Source organism: Tachypleus tridentatus, chromosome 13 (assembly GCF_004210375.1).
Source record: "Tachypleus tridentatus isolate NWPU-2018 chromosome 13, ASM421037v1, whole genome shotgun sequence".
Taxonomy (NCBI): Eukaryota; Metazoa; Arthropoda; class Merostomata; order Xiphosura; family Limulidae; genus Tachypleus; species Tachypleus tridentatus.
The window spans coordinates 251,692,847-251,707,638 of NC_134837.1; the positions used below are offsets into that span (position 1 = coordinate 251,692,847).

At 32.3% G+C, this 14,792-nt stretch overlaps 1 protein-coding gene across 1 annotated transcript in view; it reads left to right on the plus strand.

Moving 5' to 3' along the window:
- The window catches only part of LOC143240057 (histone-lysine N-methyltransferase 2C-like), a 154,217-nt gene extending 148,707 nt beyond the window's left edge, over positions 1–5,510 (plus strand). Inside the window, 4 exon segments of the mRNA XM_076481885.1 lie at positions 733–907; positions 1,607–1,723; positions 2,266–2,448; positions 3,698–5,510. Coding sequence (XP_076338000.1) covers positions 733–907; positions 1,607–1,723; positions 2,266–2,448; positions 3,698–3,790 — 568 coding nt within the window. The 3' untranslated portion in view covers positions 3,791–5,510.
- Positions 5,511–14,792: the final 9,282 nt, after the last annotated feature.

Genomic DNA, 14,792 nt, shown 5'->3' on the forward strand with positions numbered 1-14,792 from the left:
CCATTTAACTGATTAAGTAAAACCAAAAGTCTACAAAAGAGGTGGAAGTGTACCTTATTTCAATGTGATTTTATGCTCCATATTGAGCCAAATACTAAAAGCAAAATTGACCTTGTACACTGTTGGTTGGTTTTCATTTACTCTATAGAAATTACTATAATTGAAACAGCCAACTGTAAGGGTCATTAAAGCCAAAAATGTATTAAAAACATTTTGTTGATGGATACTAACACCCAGTTGATTCTCTTTATAGTGAGATATGTGTATTAGAACACAAATAGATACTCTGTAATCTAGAATAAAATGTATTATCTAAGGGTTTGTTTTCTTTCAACCTTGATGGTTTTTAATTGGCTGTTTTTCTTCCTGTTGTGATTTACCACTGTCAAATAGTTGAGACATCAAAACACTGAGTTCTTTTTACAACCTGACTTCAGATCCACTTACATCAGATTGAAGTAGACATTTTATAATAGTGAATGATACAGTTGTTCTGCTACATAGAAACATGTCAGCTGTTTCTTAAATGAGACCATTCTTTAAAACAGCTTTCATGAATTTTAGAATTTTTATTTAAGCTGTTATATTTGAGCACAGCTAATATGTTTATAAGCCATAAATGATACTCCAGTTTTTGTGAAAATTCACTAGAAAGCACGAGCATTGTGTTATAATAACGTAGTAAATTCGTGTTAATAAAGTTGGAGAAACATAATATTTATTTCTTCTTAGACCACATACCCTGCATACAAGCAATACATTCAAATCTAGTCTACACTCAACCCTTGGAGAAGCAGAAGCTAATTCACCTTACATCAAACAGTTTGTACATTCTAAATCTTCTCAATATCGAAAGATGAAAACTGACTGGCGAAACTATGTCTACTTAGCGCGTTCTCGAATCCAGGTATGACAAGTTACATATCTATTTATTTGTGATCAAATAGATTTTTTTAATGGATTGAAGTCTCTTACCATGTAATTGGTCAGTAATGATGAATATATCTAAATGAAGAGTTTTATTATATACGTAAAAAAGAAAGACATCTAAAGTAAGTTTACAATTATGAAATTGTAATTTTATGTTTCTTTAGAACCGTAAGGATGGTTGTTTTAAGTGTTTTCCTTTTTCGTATTATAAATTATACGTAACCAAAGTACTTTGTTGTATAGATGTTTAAATACTGGCATTTTGTTGTTGTTGATTTCACCCTTGTATTTAACTTTAAAGCAAACTTTCCTAAAATTCACACATTACTTTCTTACCCCTGCCCACCCTGATTTTGCATTAAGACTTTCTTGACTCAACCTTTTAAATTAACTAAAGTAGACAAATCTTATGTTGTTGTTTTGTTTTCTATGTGTGTGAAATTATTATTAAGATATATTCCATGTAAGGATTATTTTTGTATTTATAAATTCACTCATTGTTTATAATTTTAATTTGGTATTTGTAAAAAATTGTTATTATTGAACTCGCTAGCGTGTGTATGTTGTATTAAGTAGAATTATACAACATTAAAAAAATTACTTCTTCGATTTGTTAGACATTGTGAACCTGCTTTCATCATTGTTCCTATTTATATCTAGTACTTACATTTTGCAGGGCTTGGGGCTGTATGCTGCTAAAAATATAGAAAAACACACAGTGGTTATTGAGTATATTGGTGTGATCATTAGAAATGAAATAGCTGAAAGGAATGAGAGAGAATACACAAAAAAAGTAAGTTCAGAGTAACAGTTTCACATAAACTTTTTCAATGGTAACATTTTAGCTATTTGTACTGAAACTGGTCTATCTTCTTATTGTTAATTCTAAGAACTTACAAGTCTTGGTAGGAAAGAATACGAACCACATGCTACATTTACCCTATCCAAAGCCAACAAGGCTTTTACTTAGTAGGAAGTCAAGTTGATTCTGATATGACAGATGTAGCAATGGCTTGTTTGCCTGTTTATATCATTAGTTGTTGTGAACTGTGAATGTTATTGTGTTAACAAGATTAAGTAATTGAAATATTATTATTATCGTTTTTTATCTATGTCATTTACAAGCCAAATTTAGGGTAAAGGTTCGTAACGCACTATTTATTTTATTTCTAATACCAATTATTTATTTAATTTTTATTTGAGACAGTGAGGTTGAACAAAGCACTTTCATCACAACCTTATACTCCAACTTGATTGTGCTTAATGCTGAATATTTTAAGTTGCTGTATCACTATTATGATTTAGTTAAATCCTCAACCAAAATTTCCCTTTTAGAATCGAGGAGTATACATGTTTCGCTTAGATGAGAACAGGGTAATTGATGCTACGTTATGTGGAGGGCTGGCTAGATACATCAACCACTCATGTAATCCAAACTGTGTAGCTGAGGAAGTGGAGATTGATAGAGAGAAAAAGGTTCTTATTATAGCTAACCGCAATATTACTTGTGGAGAAGAGGTAACTATTTGATTAGTAACTCAGCTTCTCAACATATGTTTGAAACCTGTTGTATTTCATTTCGAATGAGTTTGATAAAGAAAAAAACTGTATATCAAATAAATGTGTATGTTTTAAAATTATTGTAAAATCAAAAGGACTTTTGTGATACATTTTAAAATGTGTAAAATGTGATAAAGTTTTGCTTATTTAACTATGAATTATTTCAGCTACACAGTAAACTGATAAGTACTTAAGCTGTTACCTGAAAACTGTTGTATTAAAACAACCTAATAAGTAACTTCAACATAGTAACTGTTATCTGGACACTGTACTTATATGAAAACAGCCTAATAAATAACCACATCATAGAAACTGTTACACGGATACTGTACTTATACCGAAACAACCTAATAAATAACCACAACATAGAAACTGTTACACGGATACTGTACTTATACCGAAACAACCTAATAAATAACCACAACATAGAAACTGTTACACGTATACTGTACTTATATGAAAACAGCCTAATAAATAACCACAACATAGAAACTGTTACACGTATACTGTACTTATATGAAAACAGCCTAATAAATAACCACAACATACTGTTACACGGATACTGTACTTATATGAAAAACAGCCTAATAAATAACCACAACATAGAAACTGTTACACGATATACTGTACTAATATATGAAAACACAGCCTAATAAATAACCACAACATAGAAACTGTTACACGGATACTGTACTAACCACAACATATACCTGTAAACAACCTAATAAATAACCACAACATAGAAACTGTTACACGTATACTGTACTTATATGAAAACAGCCTAATAAATAACCACAACATAGAAACTGTTACACGTATACTGTACTTATATGAAAACAGCCTAATAAATAACCACAACATAGAAACTGTTACACGGATACTGTACTTATACTGAAACAACCTAATAAATAACCTCAATGGAGTAACTTTTATCTAGAGGCTATGTTGAAATTTCATAAAAAATTTTGGCACAGTTAAATCTGTCCAAGAATAATTATTATGTGAAGAAAGTATCTGGCTGGATCAATTTGTCCAAATGTTATTTTGTTATTTGAAGCACATGATCACTCTGTACTAGTTGGAGAAAAGACAGTACTGTTATTTAATGAAAATAACTGATTGTATATGTTCTTTATTATATGTTAGTGTTAAAATTTCAGTTCACTTTTCTTCCATAGTTTTAAAAGAATGTTTGTTTTTGTTTTAGCTGAGCTACGACTACAGGTTTGAGTTAGAAAATGATGAGTGTAAACTTACTTGTCTGTGTGGGGCACCTAACTGTCGCAAGTGGATGAATTAGGCCAGTAGTACTGAATTCCACTATGAAATGTGTGTGTGTGTGTGACAAAGGAAAAGGATCAGTTTTCCAGGTAGTGTTGGTACATGATATTCAGGAGAAACTATTGCTAGAAGACCAAAGTGTAACTTGAATCATGTACAACTCTAACAGGAGTATAACAATCATTTTGTTTACTTTATAAATGTATTATTTTGAAGATAGATGTATTGTGAGTTGTTTTCATGGTGAATTTAGGGTATCTTTTTTTTTTCTTTCATCTTTTAAAACATAATCTGAATTAATTGTAGAAATGAATCTATTTGACTTGTTTTTAACATATCATGAAGCTCTATGGGTGATAAGACTACTGTATCATTTCTGACAGGTTAACTCCTCAAACTTAAAGCCATTAGCATGTTTTCTGAGATTGTTTGAACTTCCAGTCAGACAACTAAGTTGACTGAAAGAAAGATTTAATTGTACAGTTTGAACATTTCTAAGAAATTATATTCTGTACTATGTTTTATAGGATTCATTATTTACAATATCGTTGTTGTGTTTCTTAAAGTTGATAGTGACACAAGAACGTAATTATGATTTAAGTGGACATTGTGACATGGTCACTCATCAGAGGCATTTAGCTGTGTAAATGTGTTTATGTTTGGCATAAAAAAGTACCTCATGTTTTTCATTTCTAATGCCAAATACCTATTTAATTTTCTTCTTGGATTTCTTTTAATTTGAAAAATAATTGAGATTTAATGATAAATAGCAGCTTGTGCTAGCTTATCTCTCGTTTTAAGTTAGAGAACCTAGTTATGCAACACCAAATGTACAAATTCATTATTTTTGTAGAGATTTTCAGGATTAGTTGATTTCTAGTAGGATGTTGGCATACTAGGTACACTAGTAGCTCTTATATCTCAAATGTTCCTAAGAGAAATCTTATGAGTCTCCAAATTATGTGTTAGTTTTTGAAACGGGTGTGAAAAGTTTGTATGCAAAGTGTGTAACTTTTTCAAAAATTATATTTTGGTATATGATTAATATGAAAACATTTTGTCAAGAGTTTCATTTATTGAATATTTAGATTGTCTTATAAATACCAGTTTGGTGTAAACTATAGTTCTAAAAAAAACATGATTACTGTCCACTCTTGTATTTGCTGGATAGTTTAACACAGGTTATCATGACAGAAGGGAAGGAAAATTTTTAACAGCAATACATATCTTACAAACAAGATTACTGATGCAGGTTACTAAATTTTTTTCACTATTATTAAAGTAAATAAATAACCTTCTATTTTAACTTGTATTAAAGTCACCTAAACAGTTTAAGGTTATATTGTGTACAGTAATGTAACCCAAAATACAGTTGTGTTAAAATGAGATTGCTGAAGAATCATTAAGTTGTTGCTGAAAACAAAGTTCAGTTTTTAATACAAAAATAATATACACGTATTAAACAAAATGATTTGGTTGGGGTGAACCCAGTCCCTGAATCATTGTTTTAGAGCACTTTACAACAGGTCAAGAACTTGTTAAACCTGAACAGTATTGTAACTTGTATATAAACAAAATGTTGAGGGATGAATTCAACATTCGAAAGATTTCTGTATAGTTATTAAAGATGCTACATTACTTGCTTTATGCCAGAGTCATTGCTAGTGGCTTCCTGCAAGACCACTGTAATTGACAACAGAATTTGTACATCATAGTTTGCATTAAAACTTATGAAAAAACATCTAAACTTGTCATCTTTTAATGCTTTACTAATTGTATGTTGCGAGGAACACTTGTGTTTTATTGTGTGATTCTCTGTTTTTTTAAACCTTCACTTATATTTTCCTTAATGTTTTGAAATCAAAATATTATCAGTGTTTGATATTACATTCTCTGGTTTTTTAATTACTACTGTGTTTATTGCAGTTTTAACAGAAAAGAATACCATGTCACATAAGAATTCAGTTCAACCTAATTTATAAATGTGTATAGTGTATGTAAAGCTAGTCTCTCTCTAATAACACTGTGTAATATAAAATGATAGTAGTACCTTAACTACTTGGCTAGGTAACATTTTTTAAAATACTGATTGCAGTCTTGTACAGTCTTTTTACCAAACCTGTTCTCATTCAATATGTACTTCTGTCTTCTCATACATTATCTATTCAAAAGAAGTGTACACTTCCATCTTCTCATGCAATACTGTACACAGAAGAAGCACAGACTTCCATCTTCTCGTACACAGGACAAGTGCACACTTCCATTTTCTCATACAATACGTACACAGGACAAATGCACACTTCCATTTTCTCGTACAATACGTACACAGGACAAATGCACACTTCCATTTTCTCATACAATACGTATACAGGACAAATGCACACTTCCATTTTCTCGTACAATACGTACACAGGACAAATGCACACTTCCATTTTCTCATACAATACGTACACAGGACAAATGCACACTTCCATTTTCTCGTACAATACGTACACAGGAGTAGCACACACTTCCATCTTCTCGTACAATACGTACACAGGAGTAGCACACACTTCCATCTTCTCGTACAATACGTACACAGGAGTAGCACACACTTCCATCTTCTCGTACAATACGTACACAGGAGAAGCGCACACTTCCATTTTCTCGTACAATACGTACACAGGAGAAGTGCACACTTCCATCTTCTCATACAGCGTATAAAGTTAGATTGAATACCATCCTAATTAAAATAGAAGCACTAGATAAAGACTAATGTGGACTGTGGGAACTGGATTTCAAGAGTAGTTTAAGCACTTTTACATACAAGGAATATATCAGTTAACAATGGCTTACAGGAAGTTATAAAGATAGTATTAGAGTAAAAACTAGTGAATTTATTTATAAAGAACCTTTTCTGTTGAGAAACAAATTTCAGCCCTTTGCTCCTGCACACAAGGAACTACTGGAAGGAAGGAAAACAAAAGGGTCAGAAAAGGATACGTATGATAAGATAGTTGTAGTTATATGTGATTCCTTGACAGGACATGTGGATGGAACAATCTGTGTAGAAAAGAATCAGATTATGATTACCAGGGACACAGATGAAGGATATAACAAAAGTTATATAAAGGGGGCTAGCAGAGATAGTTTTTGCTGTGCATGTAGGGGCTTATGATGGAGGGTAAGATATGTTAGAGGAGGTAATTCACAAATAAATAGAAATAATTAAGGCATTTAGAAAAAAAAAGCATAATTTTGTCAGGGATACTGCTCAGAAATTAACTGTGGGGATGAAGTTATAAGTAGATCACTAGGGCTAAGTGCTAGACTTAGGTTAGTAAATAAAGGTGAGTAGATTGGCTGTTTGGACATGTAGGATTAGCTCAGTGGAAAAAGGGAGCTTTTAAGAATGGATGGTTTATATTCAAATAAGATGGGCATTGCTTATTTACACAACTGTAAGGGGAGTTTTAAACTAGGACTAAGTAGTGATGAGGGCCCAGATAAACTAAAGGCAAAAAGAATGAGAGACAGAGAAAAGTTTATCATAGGAAATTAGTATAGAAGTACTTATAAGAGTAGACTAAATTGTTAATATCACAACGCTAGAACTATAAGAAATAAAATAGATGGCTTTAGAGCACTGGTAGGAATGGAGAATTTTGATATAATTTGAATAAATAAAACGTGGTAAAATGTAGATCTTAATGATAGAAGTTTTTTGAAATACATAGTTGTGAGCTATTTAATATGGACAGAGTATCAAAGCTTAGAGGGCGAGTGACTTTATACATAAAATGTGAGTTACATCGTGTTTAAGTTGAGAATATAAAATATAATATTAAGGAGATTGAATCCATTTGGGTTTCTGTTATTGGATGTGAAAGGAAAAGGCTTTTTGTGGGAATTTGTTACAGACCACCAGATGAAACTGATGAAATTAGTAAGAAACTTTACAATGAGATTAATGTTTCGGCTATTACTGAAGTCATAATTATTGGTCACTTTATTTTCGGGCATATATATTAAAAAATGCTAGAGTCAAACCCCGAGAGATAAAGGTTTTGGGAAACTGCATTGTTTGGTTTTATTCACCAATTAGACAAGGAACCAACTGGAAACAATGTTAATTTAGATTTATGTTAACCTCACATGTAGAAATGAATGAAAGGGTGGACATTCTATAACATCTTGGTACAAGTGATCATTGCACCATTAGGTTTGATGTTCTGCTGCACATGGAGATAAAGAATAATGATATTTTGGTTACAGATTTCAAAATACATTTTGAATGGATCTGTTGTGAATTTGGCAACTGAGTTATTTGAAGACACTGGTCAGATGTGAAAAATGTTTGTCTTCAAGATAAACATACTCTTTATAGAAATAAAAGGGCCAGGTGTAAGTGAAAAAATGGATAGGCTTGCAAAAAGTTTAAGAGATTAAATTTAAGAATCGTAAATTTATATTTTAATGGGCTGGTATGACAAGAAAGTCAATGAAACAAGAAATTAGGACACTAAAAAAATGTTGGCTGAAAATGCAAACCTTAACAATAAGGATTTATGTAAATATATTAATGGGTTTTAATTATAATAAATACAATTCATGTGGGTTATCATTAGTTGAATTATAGGTATAATTTGAATGGGAATAACCTTTACAGTATTATGAAAGAGAGTGATCTTGGTATAACAGAGCCATCCAAGCAGTGTGCTGTTGGTAAGGCAAATAGGATTTTGGGTTGTATCTACAGAAATACTGTTTGTTCACTGGTTAGGCTGCATATGGTGTATTGTGTTCAACTTTCGGCTCCTTATCTTGGATATTGAAATATAAAAGGTTCATAAAAGGGTAACTTGGAGGGAGAGGGGTTATCATACAAAGAAAGGCTAAAATCTCTCAATTTGTTTTCTCTTGAAAAAGAAGAGGTGGGGACATATGATTAGAGTGTTTATAAGATTGTAAAAGGAATGGATACTATTGATCTAATTTTCATTTTTAATAGTGAACATGGTAGGACTAGAGGACACACAAATTGGCTAAGACAGTTTCATTTTTTAACAGGGTGGCTTGTCTTTGGATGTTGCATGGAAGCAGTAATTTTAAGTGAGTTTAAGAGAAAGTTTGAATACTGTGTTATTGACAAGGGCTGGTTTTAAGATTTCTAAAATTTTTATTAATTTAGCTTGGAAAATATAACGGCCGAGATGGAGCAACAGGTTCAATGTTAATTTAAAACATTATGTCCCGCATTTGGAATTTTGACCGAATGTCTCCTCTGATATTTCATCTTTGCTTTTCACTGAGTTATAAGTGTTTGATGTGGTAGTTTTGACTTCATAATTCAGTCGATAAGCAAATATCACCATGAAAATTAGCAATAGCATGAAATAAGGAAAAGTGGTGACTCCCACACTCGAGGCCCAGAATGGCCAAGTGGTTAAGGCACTCGACTCGTAATCTGAGGATCGCGGGTTTGAATCCCCGCCACACCAAACATGCTCGCCATTTTAACCGTGGGTGATAGTGGTAGTTGTTTTGAATTAAGCACAAAGCTACACAATGGGCTATTTGTGCTCTGCCAACCACGGGTATCGAAACCCGTTTTTTAGCGTTATAAGCCCGCAGACACATCGCTGAGCCACTGGGGGGCTTCAGCCGTGAGAACGTTATAATAGTACGATCAATCCCACTGTTCGTTGGTAAAAGAGTTGGCGGTGGGTGGTGATGACTAGCTGCCTTATCTCTAGTCTTACCCTATAAAATTAGAGACAACTGGCACAGATGATCCTCGGGTAGCTTTGCGCGAAATTCAAAACAAACCAAACCCACACACTGTAAGAGAACGTGATTAATCACGTAGGTGCGTTCATCATTAACTATTAACATGTGGGCAAGTCAAACTGCGCATGTCACAACGTTTTAGTGAGTCACATTCAAAATTTAATTAAATTGGTTGATTATCGTTACATGTGAACAAACTGAACATCAAACCATAGATACCAAATCAGGTTCAATATTATTTATGTTTGCATGGTTTCAGGAGAGGTTTAAAAACAAGCTCAAATTACCCTAGTGTGCGAATTTGGATATTTGTTCTTGAACCGACTCATCTTCTGGATGTTTTTTCCACCCTCTAGAATACCAAAAAATGTAACGTAAAATAGTCTCTGTAATTTCGTCATTGATATTTGGAAGCTATATTTTATATTATTCTATATCATGGGACTACGCAGCAATCAGTGAATATTCCGAAACGATTTTCTAAGCCTACCTCTGACATGCTCTAATTTACAACTTGCTAACAGATTTTTCTGAGGTCGATTCCCAATAAATTATATAACCATTAGAAAGCCTAGATTCCAATGGATTCATTGCCATAGTCGTCATACCACGTGGACGTGCAGGTAGTTTACAATTTTTTCGCGAGAACACAATAGGAAGAATAATTAAGTTTTGAACTGCTCCATTCACATGATTAGAAATGCTCGGGTAACGATACCGGCAACCTGGTACTACCGGTACTATTGTAAACCCTGTTCACTATTATTTTGTACCCAGCCTTCCATTGGTCGTAGAAAGTATAGCATGACTAGTCTACTGGGTATTTCAAATTGTACTTTCTGGAAGCCAAGACATACAAACACAGCATTTTGAAACACTTTCTTATGATAGCGTTAATTATTTTTAGTACGCTTTTTTATAATCTTTTTAAAACTTTAATACTAAAATTTATTCATTACAAAGAAAAAGTCCAATGTTTCTAATTATCTTACTCTGTAACGTACCATAATTTTGAATATCGCTATTAATATAGATAAAATCATACTTAGAGATAAATTAGCTTATAAATATTATATAATTACAATTTCAGTATATAGTATTTAAACTAAAATAATTTGAATTATTCAATCATTTAATTTAAACGCTAAAGTAATATTTCAAAAAAAAAAATTTGTGTTGTTAATATTCCAACCTTCAATAACAAATTTATAGATCCTTAAAGATGTGTGTGTGTATATATTACGTGTAATATAATTAGGAGTGGAATTTTCTCTTAAGTTTTTGAAGAATATATATATATATATATTGTATGTTCTGGGATTATAGATTTATCATTGCAGACATTTAAAAATAAATCACTAGTTTCTAGCTTCACGCTAAACTTACGAATGTGAAATTACTGAACATTATTTTAACATTAACGTAAGTCAGTGTTATAAAACAAAGCTTAAAACTGTTATTGTATGCTTGTCAAATCTGTTCTCATACTTTGCTTCCAAACAATTTTCTTATGCAAGCTTTACTGATAAGTTACAACTTCATTTAGTTACTAATCCGGATCCAGAGCAATGTCTTACCTCACTTTAAAACTAACTTTAGATATTGCAATCCTGTATATAAATACAGAGTTTTGCAAAAATTTGGCGTTACTTTGATAAAGCATTTGGTGCATACTTCGTGAAAAATTATAAGATTTGAATGCGGTTATCAAATGAAGCCGACCACCAAAATTTCTCTAATTTTCTATAACTAATTAAGAAGCTTTTTTGAACGATGTTTCAATTGTTCTAAGTTTTTATTTACATGAATTGAATCGTAATTTTTCTGTTTTGTGTTCAAATTTGTTTTTCGTATAAATGTTTCTTTTGTATTTTTAGTTTCTTTTATTCGACTGAAAAATGTTTGAAAACAGTTTTATTAAAATAGAACCATTACTTCTTAATGAGACGCCGATTTTATGTAACAATTTTTTTTTTTTTTTGAAATTTCGCACAAAGCTACTCGAGGGCTATCCGTGCTAACCGTCCCTAATATAGCAGTGTAAGACTAGAGGGAAGGCAGCAAGTCATCACCACCCACCGCCAACTCTTGGGCTACTCTTTTACCAATGAATAGTGGGATTGACCGTCACATTATACGCCCCCACGGGTGGGAGGGCGAGCATATTTAGCGCGACGCGGGCACGAACCCGCGACCCTCGGATTACGAGTCGCACGCCTTACGCGCTTGGCCATGCCAGGCCATTTGGTTGAGACACTGTCTTTTTTCAAAACCTGTGAGACTTTATCCGTATCCCTACTAATCCAGTAAGCCTAAAATAATAATAATAAATACGAGGTTAGCTATTATTGTTTTACCAAACATAACAACAACCACAAACACTTCGACAAATCAATTAATTAACCTATTAAATGCCTTGTCTACAATAAAAACTGAGATTTATGAAATTATCCTAAAATAATCTGTGAAGGTAAACACCATAACACTGTATTGGGTAATCACGTTTGTGGCACCAAAGACTTCTAAATTCAAAACAAGATGTAACAATTTGTTTAATATTACTTCAGTATGAAGTCTTCCAAATAAATATCATAGAACCATTTACCAAATTAGTGTTAAAAATGGTGCCCAAATGTAATTTCAACAGGAAAAGTACTGTACACCCAAATTATTTCATTAATATTATATTTTTGCAGTACCCTGAATAAGTTACGTAATTTCATCTCCCACTTGATTCATGTGTTGAAAATCGATGAGAAGAAAACGCGATACGGACATGAAAATCTCCAAACATATTGTTGCCTGTGAGGAATGAGACATAAAATGTGCCTTGATTCTCAATTATTAACAACGTAAAAAATTCACGTCGTATTTAAATTTCCCGAATTAATTCAAACGCAGTTGCCTACCAAACATAAAAAAAGCTTTGTTCCATCAAATAACACGGTAAGTTTTCTTTGCAATTCAATGCGTTCTGATTTATGATTCTTATGTAACAAGTTTGTGAATATTCCGGTTTCCTCTAGATTATGGATGTGCTATTAAAAAATTGTTTTTCATGCTTTACCTAGTTTTACTCTCGATATAGGATATTACTCAGATGACATGGTCTTCTAAGATAGTTATAGAAAATATTTTGAAATAATATTTCATTGCACTTGTAAGATATTTACACATTTTGATGTTCATCTTCTTTCCAACGAATGACTGTAGTATTACCAAACTAGTGTAGGCACATTCATCTATTTTACTAAATTTTAGTGTAAATGTTCAGCACATATGAAAATCGTGTTAACTGATATTGAAAAATCGTAAACCTTTACTAATTATTTTATTCATACAGTGGCTTGAAAGTAATTTCTTTGGTCCGGTGTCTATCTCCTCTAAGGAGGAACGCAACTCCAACCGAAGATGATGAAAAATATACTTGTACAAATTGTTACGAGTTTTATTTACCTGTTGTTTGGAATAACTACATATGTGTTGGGTTCTGACATAACACACTGCAATATTTTTATCTCATTTTTTAAAAGTTTTCTTTCTGGGAATTACTGCACAGTTAATATATGTTCGGATTGTGCTCATTAGTCATACACAATGTATCACAATGATTCAATGCAGAGAGCTCAAAGTTATCATAAATTTTAATAATCTCATCAATGGACGTAATAATCTCTAATATTACGTCCATTTTAAGGCATGTACGAGAATAGGGAGCCATTCTCGTGTAAACACTAGTCATTACGTGTAAATTTGACGTTTTTCATCAAGTAGGAAACATTCAGAAAAAAAATCTTTACCAAATTATACATTCTTGTTTATCATTTCTATTAAATTGCAACCCGAAGAAAGAAAGCTGATATACAATTCATGCATCCAAGTACAAGTACAATGTTCTTGGTCTTGGTAATAAAATGGTTTTCCTTTTAGGTCCAGTCTAATTCATGCTTAGGGTCAATGTTACTTCCTAATTTAACCTATTCTACCTAATACTCATTGAGAAAAAAAACTGTTCAAACCTAGAAATACCTCAATATTACACTTACTGTATCTTAAAACGCTATGTATTATTCAGTTTCTTAGTAGTTTTATAAAAACAAATTCAACCTGCCCTATTTAAATATTGCCAAATACGTTTCACTCAGTATCCGATTTCAGCAGAACGTTACGCTATAGAAAATAGCATTGTAACATATATAACACTCATAACATTTGTTTTTTTTATGATGTGAATGCCTCACCGTAACAAAGTATGATTACCATAAATTGTATTTAATTTTCACAACACTTAATGTTTTTCTCAATTACGTGAACTCACCCTTTACCTGAAGTATTACGTACAAAATGTCAGATAAACAATTTCTCGGCCAATATTAAAATTTCAAGGCAGTGTATAATGATTAAGCACATCCACTTTGTTAAAATTTCAATCCAGACTACTACTTTCTTTCCTCGTGAAAAGTTCGTAAATCGCTTGAACAAGTAGTTGAACCGAATCGCGTTTTGCATATAAATTTCTCAACAAGTGGGTTTCTCGACATCACTGATTAGTTGAACCGATAAAACGTGTTAATACTAAAGACGATATTACAGCTGACAGTAAAAAGTGGAATTTATAAAATTGAATGTGAATATGTAAATATTTATATTAAACAGACAAAACAATTTAAAACATCGTTTAGTATTCCATAAAAAATGAGTAAAAAAAATGAAAGGTCTGAAAATCCGGGAATAGCCGAACATACACAAAAGCAAGGTATTATGCGAAACCACAGTAATATTGGACCAATCGAAGGGTATTAGTCAATATTCGTAAACCTTACGAAATACTAGTTTGAAAAACAGACACGAAGGTCCGGCGAATATGTATGTAACAATGTTGTGGAACCTCCTGTAATACCTATGCGGAAAAAGAACACCTACACAGAAGGTCACACGACCTGTTTAAGAAGGAAGAAATATGAACGATCATGTTTTACAAGTTTACCCCCTGATAATGTCGTCAAAACATTATTTTAGAAGACAGATTGACCTGAACCAAAACAGTAGTTTAATATTTTTCTTTTTTTTTTTGTCCTCTTTGCTGCATTCTTCTAGTTGCTCCAGTCTATAGCTACTTCACTGATGACATCAGAAATCTTACCAGTTTGCCCACAAGCAGCATTATCCCCCCACGAGGTTCACTTTTTCAACGAATAATGAGCAACAGGACCAAGAATACAAATTATCATCAGATGAGACTTCAAGTGTCT